The sequence below is a fragment of the Lagopus muta genome, chromosome 2 (genome assembly GCF_023343835.1).
Source record: "Lagopus muta isolate bLagMut1 chromosome 2, bLagMut1 primary, whole genome shotgun sequence".
Lineage (NCBI taxonomy): Eukaryota > Metazoa > Chordata > Aves > Galliformes > Phasianidae > Lagopus > Lagopus muta.
In genome coordinates this window covers 1,522,138-1,535,874 of record NC_064434.1, presented here as the reverse complement: position 1 = coordinate 1,535,874, position 13,737 = coordinate 1,522,138, and the positions used below count along the sequence as shown (strand labels likewise).

General features: G+C 47.3%; 1 protein-coding gene across 2 annotated transcripts in view; it reads left to right on the top strand.

Moving 5' to 3' along the window:
* RUNX2 (RUNX family transcription factor 2) overlaps positions 1–12,938 on the top strand; it is a 151,327-nt gene extending 138,389 nt beyond the window's left edge. For both annotated transcript variants that reach the window (XM_048935348.1, XM_048935347.1), the window contains one exon: positions 12,173–12,938. In XM_048935348.1, coding sequence (XP_048791305.1) covers positions 12,173–12,651 — 479 coding nt within the window. In that variant the 3' untranslated portion in view covers positions 12,652–12,938. The remainder of the gene's footprint in view (positions 1–12,172) is intronic.
* Positions 12,939–13,737: the final 799 nt, after the last annotated feature.

Below are 13,737 nucleotides of genomic sequence, written 5' to 3'. Positions count from 1 at the left end.
CAAAAAGGACATTATACAAGAACACATGAAAAAAATTCTTCAGAATAGGAATTTATGAATGCATTCAAACATCCCTGGGCTCTTAACCTAAACTGCTGGCCATAAAGTGGGAGTCATCGCTGCAGGATGGTTTCTGGCTGATGAGCAGACCAGTGCTGCGCAGGGATGGTCAGCACTGACAAATGGAACCAACAGTGACCTCAGTGTGAAAAAGCATAAACATTTATATAACCACTGATAGCAAAAGCTGGGATCTGAACGAGGGATTGAAGACTGAAAGTGAGACCTTCTGCAAAAGGCGGCTGGTTTCCCAAATAGGGAAGGAAGCAAGTGCCTCAAAAATGCCAGGAGGGCTGCCGACCCAGAAGCTGTGCAACTTAAGCCTGAGATGAAATGGCTCATTGGAAGAAGCGTCCCGCACAAGCTCCACAGAGGAAGTCCCCGGGAGCTGTGATGTGGATACTGGCAGGTCCAGAGGAGCCACAGAGGAATCCTGGCAGTGGGAAAAAGGCACCTCTCTTCCCCTTTCTTCCCTCTTCCTCTCTCAAATGTCTCTCTTTAAAGGGATTTTTTGTTTGTTTTTGTTTTCGTTCTGATTCCTGCTACAAGTCATTCCGTGATTTCTTTTTATGGGTGAAAAGGAGCGCCGAGGTGGGGATCTGAGTACCACCGGAGCCTAATTAGGAGCCCGATCGTATTAGATTCCAAAATTAGATAGGAAGCTGGGTTTAAGGCTTGTCCAAACCCAACCAGTTCCTAGTTTGGTCTGCCCAACGTAGGTGGGCCAGACTGGTTTGGAGCTGTTCTGAAGGCTCCTTGCCCACATAGGAACCCGTTCCAGCTGCCGTGGAGCTGCAGCCTGGCGCCTGGGTCTCAGCCTCCGCCTCTCACTGCTCCACTCTGAGGTGTTTTCTCAAGCAGATGAGGACAATTGAAGATGGTACTGCAGACTTTGTGTCCCTTCTTTTCATTTCAGACACCAGGACTGCACGTGGAAGGTTATTTCAATCCAGATTCTCTTCACTCTGTCTTTTGTGTGTCTCGGTTAAAAAGCTGGTCAGATGTCTCAGCGGTTTTACCTTTCATATTCTTACCCTTACAGCATCTTCCAACAAAAGATCTCATGGTATTTTCCACGCTGCGTTACTCAGCTTTGTGACATGGCCAATTTGAAGTACCAAATGTCCATCTTACAGCAAACAAAACCTAGTCGGGAAAGTCAAGTGATGTGCCTATGGTCACAAAACACATCAGGGCAAGGGAGTCAGAAAACAGCGCAGCACGTTTGTCCTTTTAGCAGCATTAATGAGTAAGAGGGCTTTATTAACTTGAAAAAAACTATTTTTTTTCCCCCCACTGTGAAATTATCTTGTACAGTATCTCCACGGTATATTTCTTTCTTACAATCCTGATTAGAAGTCACCTGAGTCTGCAAAATACAGAAAACTGGGAGACTAGTCAAGTTATCCTGACTTAACTACAGGCTCTGCGTGAGTCGGACGTTGGTAGCAGTGAGTACTTCCAGCCTATGGCAAGCTCAGGGCTGTGAGTTGCATGAGTCCTCTCTTACAGAACTGCAGTATCTCACGTTCACCATGAGCTCAGCCCACACGTGGGCTGTTGCTGTGGTTTATCTGAGACGTGGTTACCTTGATTTGAAGTTTAGACATCAATAGTGATTTGAGCTGCTCGTGGCACAGCAGAAGGTGCCGTACAGCAAACAGCCCTGAGCGTGTTTGCAGTGCGAGCTGTTACTGACCAAAGCCTGTCTCTCCTTCTCATCACCCGTTTCCTGGGAGGATAAAAACCATATTCAGACTTCACAGCCTGGGGAAGAAGCATGTATTTAGAAGCATTCACAGTTGGGCTGGTTGAAGCTTCAGCTCAACTTATGAATGGAAATGCTGTGTGGATGAGCTTAGGATGGACAGAGCCTTAGCTTGCAGCAGCTTGCCTTAACTTAGTAAAGAATCTGGACCAGGTCTGGAATAGATGAAAAAATGCACAGAGGGTTTTACACCGGCTTTACGAAATGTGTTTGAAAGTCATATGAAGTGATGCAACGCTGAATAGAAAAAGGAATCCAGTGCCTCTAACCTTGATACAGAAAGGTGTATAGCGTCAAAAGCTGGATGCGGCTCTGGGCAGCCTGGGCTGCTTGTTGGTGACCTGCACACAGCAGGGGGTTGGGACTGGAGGAGCGCTGTGGGCCTTTGCAACCCAGGCCGTTCTGTGATTCTATGATTGTATGAGTTAAGCTCTGTTCAGCCTCAGAGCGGCTGATGGTCTGGGCACAGCTCCTGCTCAGAATGCCTGCACAGCCCCCAGCTGCTGGCCCGCAGTGAGCATGTCTTTTTGGCCTGCAGAGACCCAGCACATCCCCGGGGAAGGACAGACCTGGGGGTGGGCAGGGCTGACAGCTAAGGAGGGAAAAAAAGCTCTTTTAGAGGACAGCGTGTTTTGCATTGTTTAGATGAAGAGGTTTCGTCTTTTGTCAGCGTCTGGGGGCTGGGGAAACGGCTTTTCTTCCTCTGTGCTCAATATTTAGTTTGTGTCAGAAGGGAAAGAATCAGCCTATCTCTGTCTGTGAGTTTAAGGGCTTTTTTGTGTTGCATAACAATTTGTAGGGTTTGATTTTTCCCTGGAAAAAAACAAAAAAAGCATTTTGAGAACAAGGCCCGAGTAACCAAAATATGTTTGTTTTTGTTTAAGTCGCTCGGCAGAGAAATCTTCTCTTGTCTATTGTTGAGAGAGAGGTCTAAATCAAAGGAAAATTCTACATATTCTAAAATATACAGACACCGCTTTGAAAGCGAAGCCAAGCAAAACTTTCAAAGAGCCCTTCTCCCTGATGCAGAAGTTTCGAGTTAGTGGAGTGAGCAGAGCTCCAGTGGAAAGAACCTCCGGAGCAACAAATGGCAGCGCTGCTGCTGCAGGCGGAAGCGGAGGAGAGCATTGTATGAACAGCACGGCCAGCAGCCAGGGGAGGCTGCAGGCTGCGGGGATTGTGTGTGCCGAGTCCGCCCGGGAAGGTCTCCGAATGCTGCGGCGCGAGGGCCCGATGCTCTCGTGTTGGGTGGTCCCTCCTCCCACAAATAACCCTATTGAAAACAGAGGGACTATTTGTGGAGTCATTTGTTTGTCAGGAAAAGTAGGGTTTGTAGGATACGGCCCCCGTTAGCAGCCAAATTCCTGGCTATTTTCTCGTGACTGAAACGCGGCTAGCTGCCGTAGGGATGCACGTAGCATCTATCCGGTTGCTGTTTGAACTCCTGCCGCTCTGTGCTCATTCCCCCGTGCTTCTCACTTCCTCAGCCATCCAGAAATGACCTCAGCATCCCACCAGCTCAGTTGAGGAAGCTGCTCTCCTCATGGCCCCAAATGTCCCCTTTGGTACCAGTTGCTGGTAGCCATCACCGAGCACATCTGGGCACACCATGTGGGTGATGCACCGCCCTGCCTGGCACCCAGCACATCACCCCAGCCATAAATTCCCCATCTCAATCAGACCCAGGCACAACCTGCCCAGTGCCAGGGGACACATCCCTCCTGAACATAGAATCAGACACATAGAATGGCTGGGGTTGGAGGGGACTTCAAGGATGATGAAGCTCAACCCTCCTGCGGCAGGCAGGGCCACCAATTCTGCATTTAATACAATACCAAGCTGTCCAGGGCTCCCTTCTCGAGAGATGTGCTTAACGAACAGCTTATCACCAAGCTGCAGCTTTGGAAATGCTCTTAATTACTCACACATGCTATCAAAGGGCAGGCCCCCTCCCGCCCCATGCACACACACACACAGTCCCGGCACAAGCTCGGCGCCCGGAGCCAGCAGGGATTTGGGGATTTGGGGATTTGGGGGGAGCTGTGGGGCCATGATGGCAGTGCCACTGGTTGGGGCGGGGGGAAGCACTTGCAGTATTTGTATTTTTGTGGCTCCCTGTTTTGGTAGCCATCAGTCATTAGTGGTTTCTCTTTTTTTTATTATTTTTTTTTCCCTGCCTCACAACTGAAATAAGGACTGAAAGGGTAGATTTGTCCTCCTTCTTCTTTCTCTCTCTCTTTCTTTTTTTTTTTTTTTTTTGGCTAATCTGAGGCATGCTGCCACATCTGAAGCCACTTGGCTCATTATGGATTTCATGGAAACTGATTCCCTGAAAGTGTTTCCATATGTGTGTTCCCAATATATCCCATCCTCTTCTAAATGGGAGTACAAACTCGCACACGAGCTGGAAATGGCTTCAGGATGTGACAGAGAAGTCATATGACTGGAGTGGCACTGTGTGTGGCCCTTTCTGAAAGACACGGTGTCCTGTGTGCTGGCTCCCATCCTACAGTAGATCCAGTTTCAAAGAATATCTTCCTTCCCGGATTCTTAAAAGTTCTTAATCAAGAAGCAGCAAGAAATCCTCTGTCCTTCATCCTCGGGAGGGACTCGTTTTATCTGACCAGGACGTGAAACGAAATTTGGGATAGGGAGGAAAACGAGGGGCTTAAAGGGTGAAAGTACAGAGAAGTGCCAAGGGCTTCCCTTCCCGCCGCCCGCCCCGTACAACGGATCCAATGGCATTTCTGAGTTGCTAGCATGCAGTGGAAAAGTACAATTCATGACAACATTGGAAACAAATATTTATACTGGACAGTTAAGGCACATTTTTCTTAAAAAAAAAAAAAAAAAAAAAAAAAGTAATAGAGTAGACCGCCAGCCCCAATGTATATTATCTTCCCATTCACTGGATTTGTATGGGATTCTTGTACTGACGTTCTCCATTGCTGTATGTTCATCATGGATCTCAGCCCCGTGGTTTCACTCCCTTGATGTATACAACTGTGCTTAGGTTGCTATCCAAGAAAAGCCTCAAATGTTCTTTCTGATGCATCTGGTCTGGGGCTTGCAAAAACCAGCAGCGGCTGAAATCCAGTAGGCAAAAGTGGGAGAGAGCGGAATGGTGAGCAACGTGCGCCTGCATGCATGTTTGTGCCATGCAGCAGGGCTGCTAAAGACTTATTTCCAGGAAATATGACTTCTTGCTCCCAAAGTAACACGTGCATGGCCTGAGATTTAGGGGGGCTTTGGAGATTCCAGCGGTTCCTCTCCACTTGAAGACAACCCAAGGCTGAAGGCACACAGAGGTGGTCATGGAACGTGGCAGCTCCCCACCATGCCAGCCCAGCAGCCACACCATGAGCCCAGGATGTGTTTCTGCAGTGCAACAGTTTGCCCCCATCCCATGCTTCCCGTTAGAAAGGTTTGTGATTCCTGTACAGGGGAAGCTTCACCAGTGGCAATGTCTGTAGATGAGGTGATGCTGGCTTGGGATTTTTCCCAGCTGTTCCCAATGGCCCATGTGGGATGGGCTCTACCCACCATTTCCATGTTTTCGTGTCAAGCTCTCTTGAGGTGCAGTTGGGTGCCTGAAGAGCGTCGCCTCCTTCCAGCAGCATGCATCCCACCCAGCCCAGCTTCTGTGCCAGAGCCCAGACTGGTACAGCACAGAAATCTTAATGCTTAACTCTGCAGTTAAGCAGTGCAACATTTTTGTTTGGGAAGCATTCTGCTGCTGCATGCATGCTGCTTTAATGGACGCTGCTAATTACGTTATTTATGGGGTGTTTCTCCCAGCCAAAGGTCTTAGGTGCTGTGGCATAAATTCAGTGAAAACATCTATCTGTCAATTAATCAGTGGGATTTAGGTGCCAAAGCCCTGCTACCCACGTTCCAGAAGGCAGCAGCATGCTGCAGGTGCAGAGGGGTGGCTAGAGAAGATGCACCAGAGCTGGGTCCTTGTGTGTGCAGTGTGAGGCTCCGAAGGGGTTAAAGCATTCCCCCCTGGCTTTTGTGAGACTGCTGTGCTTAATAATCTGCGGTTTAAATGGTCCCAGCTAGGCCTTGAAGTTAACACCTTGTTGAGGTGAAGGAAGGGGAAGAGGGGGCAGTTCACACCTCTCCTGCTGCTATTGTTTGCAGGGAGACCTGCTGGCTGCTGCCAGGTGGAAAAAATGGGGGGGAAGAAGGGAAGAAAAAATGTTTCCTCCCCCTCCCCTTTTTTTTAAGCAAGGGAAAAGGCATTTGAAAACACACCATTTCAGATGATAAAAGCTTCCACAGACAACCCAACAGCCAGTGGGGTGGGCAGGGCTGGGTGCTGTGCGGTGGCCTTATGGCCAATTGCCTGGGGACAGGTGGGTGCCAGGAATGGCCCAGAGCTCCAGCACAGAGCTGAGCACTCGCAGCAACAGCAGGAACTGATGTAAGAGGAGATGTCTGCAAATCCCTGGGAGCATCCCATGGGTGCAGTCAGAAAGAAGTTGGTGCTGAGCCTTTGGAACTGAAGATTTGCCTGGAAGGAGCCAGGAGCACCGTCGTGCCTCCATTAAATGCTGGTGTGTAGGGACAAGGATGTCACAAAATGCAGGGCGAAGTAAACCTCCCCCATGCTGAGGAGGATACCTGAGGAGAGCAAAACAAAACCAGCACTGCCCCATGCAGATGCAGCTCTGAGGGTTCTGGAGGCTGAAACAAAGCACTCAGAAATTGGGAAATCACAGCATTTCCATTGCCTGCACAACATGAAATCAGCCTCATTCTGGTTGTGCATTATATTGCAGATTTTAATTACGGGATCACATGATGCTTTTCCCACGGGATTCCTGTCTCATTCAGTGCATGAGATGGACAGTGTGAACTTAATGAGCAGCTCTTCAATATTTTGTTTTCTTCTTGTTCTTTGCATTTCCCCAGGCCTTGCTTATTACAGAGCACTGAATTTTTCACTGAGGAAGGAATTCAGAATTTCTTGATGGGCTCTGCTCTAATATTTCTGTACTTGTATACAGTTCATTGCAGTGCAGTGTTCCCAAGAAAGAAGGAGCTTGCTTTAAAAAGAACACCGAGACTGGATCTGACATGTAAAGTCACTTACTGCTCCTTGTAGAGATAAATATACAACATCTTTGTTATACAGTTCTGATAAGTGTCCAGAGGAGATCTGTGTGCCCCTGTGTTGTGATGCATGCAGAGAGCTATCTGTAATGCTGTTTTCCAGCTCTGTCCTGTACACGTTTGTGTCCAGCTTTGTTCATGGCTTCTCACAACCCTTAACAAAAGCAAACCTTGCAGAGGAGCACCTTCCCAAACCGTTCTGTGTGGTTCCACCCCACGCCCTTTGGGGCCATGGCTCTGACATGGGCTGTGTCACTCACCAACTGGGTCTTGGTGGGGACAGACCCGAGGATGGGGTGCAGTGTCCCATGGTGCCACTGGTGTTCATTGGCTTTTCTGAAAGCGAGACTCAGCAGTCCTGAACTTCATCCCAGTCTGTGGGCAACTGTCTGCATAGGGGCACAGCCTCTTCTGCCCATTTGTAGGCAGAATGTCTGTGATTTGTTCATATTTGGCTGGGTTTGCATGGCAGCATCTCTCACACAAAAGTCACTCTGATTCCAGAGTTCAGATCCTTACTTCAAAGTGTGGAACTGGTACAGCCTTTTAAAGGAAGTCTGCACAGAACTTAAGATTAGCAAAACAATATATATATATTTTCCCAGCAGAAGAGTTTCAGCTGAAATTTTAAAAACAAATAAGTGCATAAATCAGTTTTTGCCCAAGCCAGGCGCCCAGCATGGACCTTGAGCCAGAACATCGAGCGTCTGGCAGAGCTGTGTGAGGCTGAAAGCTGACTCCTCATGTGAAGGGTGCAGCGTGTCTCATCGAGGTGGGATGAGCAGCTGTAGGCAGGCCAGGCTGCACACACCATTCACGAGTACAGGTGATACTGGTCAATGTATTTAGCTGCACGGAGCTGCATTGCCTTGGGGTAGTCTCTTCACTGACTTCCAGTACCACAGCACTCAGTCGGATAGGTATTTCCCTATCAGACATATGCAGTGAGCCAGGGGTCCTTCTGCTCTGTTGTGATGCCTTATAGCATAAAGAGACAAAGCAAACTGCAGAAATGACAGAGCCATGTGCAACATTTTCAAGTTATGGAGTGATCCTGTAGCTCCTTCAAGTTGATGGCAGCTTGCTGCGCCAACATGGAGTTAATCTATTCACAGTTCGTTATGATCTTTAATAATTGGAAGTGATTGGTCCGAGGGCTGTAAACCTGGCAGAAATTTGTTGACTTGTTTTCTGCAAGCATGGCTTATTCGTGGACAGATAAAGGTGAATGGCTGGCATCTGTAACCTGAAAAAGAGAAGTGACTGGGGCACATGGTCTGCTCTGAGCAGAGGAGCTGCAAAGCTGCAGCAGGTAAAATAGGATTTCAAATGCAAACGCAAAGCCATTTCAGTCGGCTGCTGGCAAATTCCCAAGGCAAGGGTTTTTAATGAGGCTTCTGCATCAAAATAAGTGAAACCACATGGAATTTTAATTGTTCTTATTCTAAATCTGAAACACACTGGCAAAGTATTCTCCAACATAGTATCTTACATAATCTTAGTATTGGCATGTTAGCGTTACCACGCTTCTATCCTTAGCCTGTGTCCCTCAGAAAATGTGTGTCCCAACCTATAAATCACAGAATGGCCTGGGTTGAAAGGCCCACAGCGCTCCTCCAGTCCCAACCCCTGCTGTGTGCAGGTCGCCAACCAGCAGCCCAGGCTGCCCAGAGCCACATCCAGCCTGGCCTTGAATGCCTGCAGGGATGGGGCATCCACAGCCTCCTTGGGCAACCTGTGCCAGTGCCTCTTGAGGTTACCCTCTAACATAAAGGTTTTGTTCGGTTTGGTGCTGACAAACACTGTGAGTGGATCAGATGTTACAGGGGCAAGAAGATCTGTCCCTGTGCTCGTCACTGTGTTTCTGGCAGCAAGGAGGAAAGGCGATGCTCTGTGCAGAACGTGGTTTCACAATGTTGTGGCCACAGCGCAGGGTGGAGGTTCTGTGCTTCACCCATTTATTACACGCTATCACGAGAGTGGGAATTCACAGATGCAAATGATGTTCTTGCTCTGACAGTGGAAAAATTAGCATAAATCTTTAATCCTGCTGGAGAGAGGAGTAAATGAATTATTTGCTTGCACTGTCATGTTGCTATATTGCCAATCAGCGCTGCTGCTTGTGTGCAAGTAGATATAGCAAAGTAGTGCCATACCCAGAAAGCTGCTTATGTTCCCAGCCCAGCAAAGAGCTAACCATGCATGAATGAATATGCAGCTGGGGTTTGCAAGTCAGAACCAAAGTCAGCCCTAACATGAGGGGAGGGGCAGGAGGGTGGTACAGCATCAGGGAGATGGCATAGCAGTGAGGACAGCAAGAAACTCTTCCAGAGGTTTCTCTTTAAGAGGTTTCCAGAGTAATTTGGAAAAGGAGTTTTAGGATAAACACCATAGAAAACTTCTTCTGGTCTCCAAAAAATATCTTTACACACTGGGGATACAGAAGGCTGAAGAAGGAACAAAACCTATTGCAGGAAGTTATGGAAATAGCAAAAGGCATTTGGGCAGAGGGAAGGTTGGAGGTGTGAGTGTGGTGTGGGAGTGGTGCAGGCACAGCCATGAGCAAGATAAGGAAGCATTATGGTTATTTGGCCTTTGGGTGGATAAGACTGTGCTTTACAATCAACAGTAAAACCAGTGTGAATTTGCTGGGGTGTGTAAGGAGGTCTGTCCTAGAAACGCCTAAGCATGATGTGCACAGTTCTGATCATACAGAGCATGCATCCATCCAGGCAGTATTTGGATCTAGACCTGAAAATGAGATTGGCTTTTAATTATTGTGTTGATAATTGTAGAATCACAGAATCATAGAATCACCACGGTTGCAAAAGACTTCCAAGATCACCCAGTCCCACCATCCACCTACCACCAATATTTCCCACCAAACCACGTCCCTCAGTACCACCTCTACACACTTCTTGAACACTCCAGGAACGATGACCCCACCACCTCCCTGGGCAGCCCTTTATTATAAATATAAATATATATAGATATCAGTTGCAAAGAAACCAAAAATGCCGTTGCTCCTCTGCACCCTTGCACTCATACCACTTCTCCTTTGATTGTAGAAGTCTTGTTTAGCTTCTATCAGGGTAAACTAAAAGCAACTCTGTTCATGTTGGGAGAGTTGCAATAACAATTAAAAAGAAGGGGAAAAAAAGAGTGTAAGCAGTAGCAGATTGAAACTCAGTATTTTGAGCAGCTGGGGAAATTATGTTCTGGCCTTATATTTCCAGATACGTATCAGACCTGTTCACAATATACAGGATTGAGTTCCAAAATTACAGCTTTGAATCTGGGTGGTATCGCCTCTGGGTATTGTTTGCAGTTGGGAACGAGAGCAGTTGCATCAAGCAGCAGAGTGTTTGCTGGGAAGGTACAAGTTATATTACATTCCACGCTGTTGTGGGTGATGATGGAGACAGAGCCATGCACCCCTAGGTCACTGATTCGGTTCCAGATAAAGATAATAGTAATCACGTTGTCACCAGAGTTAAGATTGGGCCTTTACTGCCCGTGTAGGACCCTGTGCTCTCAATATTGTGAGCTGGTACCTTGCAGCTCTTGGGTTGCAGCTCGGTGGGTCAGACTCTGGACTGGCAGTGACCCACATCTTCAGCCTGAATCCATCCTGTATCAAAGCTTGCCCCGCTGCCACCGGGGTATCGTCTGGTAGGATACTGAACTGGAGGCATAGGCTAAAGGGGCTGGGAGAGCAGGGGAGAATGGTGGTTTAAATCCCAAAACTTTGCAAGGCAGCAGGGTTGCTGAACCTGCGGCTGCAAAGGCAAAGGGCTGCAGAGGGCTGCACGGTGCTGCAGGTCTGCTGCCCCCCATGTCGGCAAGGAATAGCACTGCTGCTTTCACACGCAGGCTGTGTGGGGTTTCGGTGTTTGGCACATCGGTTGGCACCTAGGAGAGCCCACGTTTTCCTTTTAAGTAAATCAGATGGCAGTTCAGCAAGAGGTGGGTGAGCCCTTGGGTCTAAAGTATTGGAGAGCTGTAGTTGTGTCTGCAGTGAGAAATTGATTCTGCGATTATTTTGCTCTCTATACCCTCCTCTCTCCATCTCTCTCATTCACACATATTCATTGCCTGCCGTGTACTGGCTGAAGTGGTTGCCTCTGTTCTGCACTGCACTTCTCAGTTGGGCTTTTTCTGTTTTCCTTTGTCCCTTTCCCCACACCCTTTTTTGTTTCCCCGCTTCTCTGGCTATCAGAACAAACTCCCGCCGTCCCTTTCCCCTCTCCTGTCCACCCTGCAGTCTCCAAGCTGCTAACATTTGCTTCTCCGTTCTGCTCCTGAACTCTGGGCGTTTGATGTGGGATTCAAAATGAGGCAAAATGAGTTTACCCACCCCTGTTTTGCGTTAGAATCAGATTCACAGCGTTACCATCCAGGCATTTACAGTAGCCCTAAACTGTGTGGTCTTTTTTCAAGCAGGCTGCACGGGCTATATAGGAAAACAGCTTCTTTCAGTAGCAGAGTCAGTACTGGGCTTGTAATTTTCCATAGACAGTGAAGAGGAAAATTTGCATCTTTCCTATCATTTTAGCATCCCGGCCCAGTTTGAAGTCCCTCAGATGCAGCAGATACAATTTCCTACTCATAAGGATAGCTGAGCAGGTGGCTTTAGGACAAGGAGTGGGGCTCGGGCACCCCAGTGTAACTCCATTGGGGTCAGTGGGGCAGCTAACTCGGTGTTGCCAGCTGCCACACATTTGTTACAAGCTGCACAGCTGCCATTTTTTCTTACGGCCTCAGCTCCTGGGGGCACGTGCTGACATAGAGCCCCAGCTTTCATTTCCATCAAGGCCACGGCGAACAGCTGGACACCAGTCACCCAAGTGCACGCCCTCAAAGCTCAGAAAGCAGAAGGCAAATCAAACTCGACTCTGCACTGATATTTTTGGCTCTCTTCAGATCTTGATTTTTGAGATGCTTTTTGGGGGGCCTGACTTGCGACTCAGCACGCTTTGGGTTGGCAGTGCCGCTCCTCCATTGACATCGGTGGAGTCAGAGCAGGGACGATTCTGGCCCGGCGCATGTAGGAGAGGTGTATGACTCTGTTCCTTGCAATGTGTTACTGGGTATGATCTGCTGTTCTTTTGGGGACCAGAAGAAGTGGGTTTTCTTTAAAAAAATAAATTAAATTCTATCATCACTTGATACAAAAAATGGTATTTACGGAATTGTTTTCCCCCATCTTTTGTTATAATTTTTTAGGTGCTTCCGAGCTGGGCCCATTTTCAGATCCCAGGCAGTTCACAAGCATTTCATCCCTCACTGAGAGCCGCTTCTCCAACCCACGAATGCACTATCCAGCCACCTTTACCTATACACCGCCCGTCACCTCAGGCATGTCACTGGGTATGTCCGCAACCACTCACTACCACACCTACCTGCCACCACCCTACCCCGGCTCCTCCCAAAACCAAAGTGGACCTTTCCAGACCAGCAGCACTCCATATCTCTACTATGGCACTTCGTCGGGATCGTACCAGTTCCCCATGGTGCCGGGAGGGGACCGCTCCCCTTCCAGGATGCTTCCTCCGTGCACCACCACGTCCAACGGCAGCACGCTGCTAAACCCAAACTTGCCCAACCAGAGTGACGGTGTGGAGGCGGATGGCAGCCACAGCAGCTCCCCAACTGTTTTGAATTCTAGTGGCAGGATGGATGAGTCCGTTTGGAGGCCGTACTGAGATTGCTTCTGCCCGGCCCGACCTCTGCGAGCCAAAAACCCAAACGGTCGACAAACTACGAAGTGCCTGGCTTTTGTTTTACTTTTTTTTCTTAAAAAAAAAAAAAAAAAAAAGAAAGAAAAAGAAAAAAAAAAGAAAGAAAGAAAAAAAAAAATTGATAGATTTTACCAATGTTTGCAACTGTGTAGATGGGATGATAACGGCCATAAATAACACAAGAGTTAACCAACACAGCACCACCCATGTTTCAGTTTATTTGGATCAAAGCTTTTTTTTTTTTTTTTCTTGGAACCGTTTTTCCTTCTTTGATATTTAAAATGTACTTTCTATACACACACAAAAAAAAAAAAAATCACCCCCACTTTCCCACTTTTTTTTTGTCACAAGCATGGTAATGAATAGTGAGTTCTTTTGCCAATGAGGAGAGAATGGACTCCCCAGCTACCAGGACAAACACGGTGATGCAAGGCAAAGGCTGCGTTCCCTTTCATTTTTAAAAACTCATCATGAACTCCAGATACAGTTGCAATCATACAACGTATGGGACCCTGCTCACACACCTAGTGCAATTCAACTAGCTTGTATTGGTGCACATAAGAAGGAAAGCAAAGATCAAGTTGCTTCCAATTTACTATGTCACATTCAGATGAAAATAGCTGTCCCAAAACTCTGACCGAGCCTTGCTGCAGATAACAGTTGGAACTTCTCGTTGTTCACTCCTTTTTTGTTTTGTTTTTGGGTACCTAAAGAGAACAAGTCTTCGAGTTAGGCTAGACAGCTCCAGGGTTTCCTTTTTGCTTTTGTATCCATTCGTCTTGCCTTTGATTAGCCAAAAACCAAAAAAGAAAACCAAAACCTTTAAGAACGAAACATTATTACTTATGCAAAATATGGAAACGGCAATATATATTACTAGAGCCAAAATGGTATGCATAGTATTTGTGTTCAGCTACATTCTTTTTTATATTTTTTTAAATTATAAGTGTATAAAATTTGAGGTTGTTTGCGAACATGAATCATCATATAACTTTAAAAGAATATTTATAATTATTTAATGACATTTGGACCCTTTAAACGTTTCTTAAT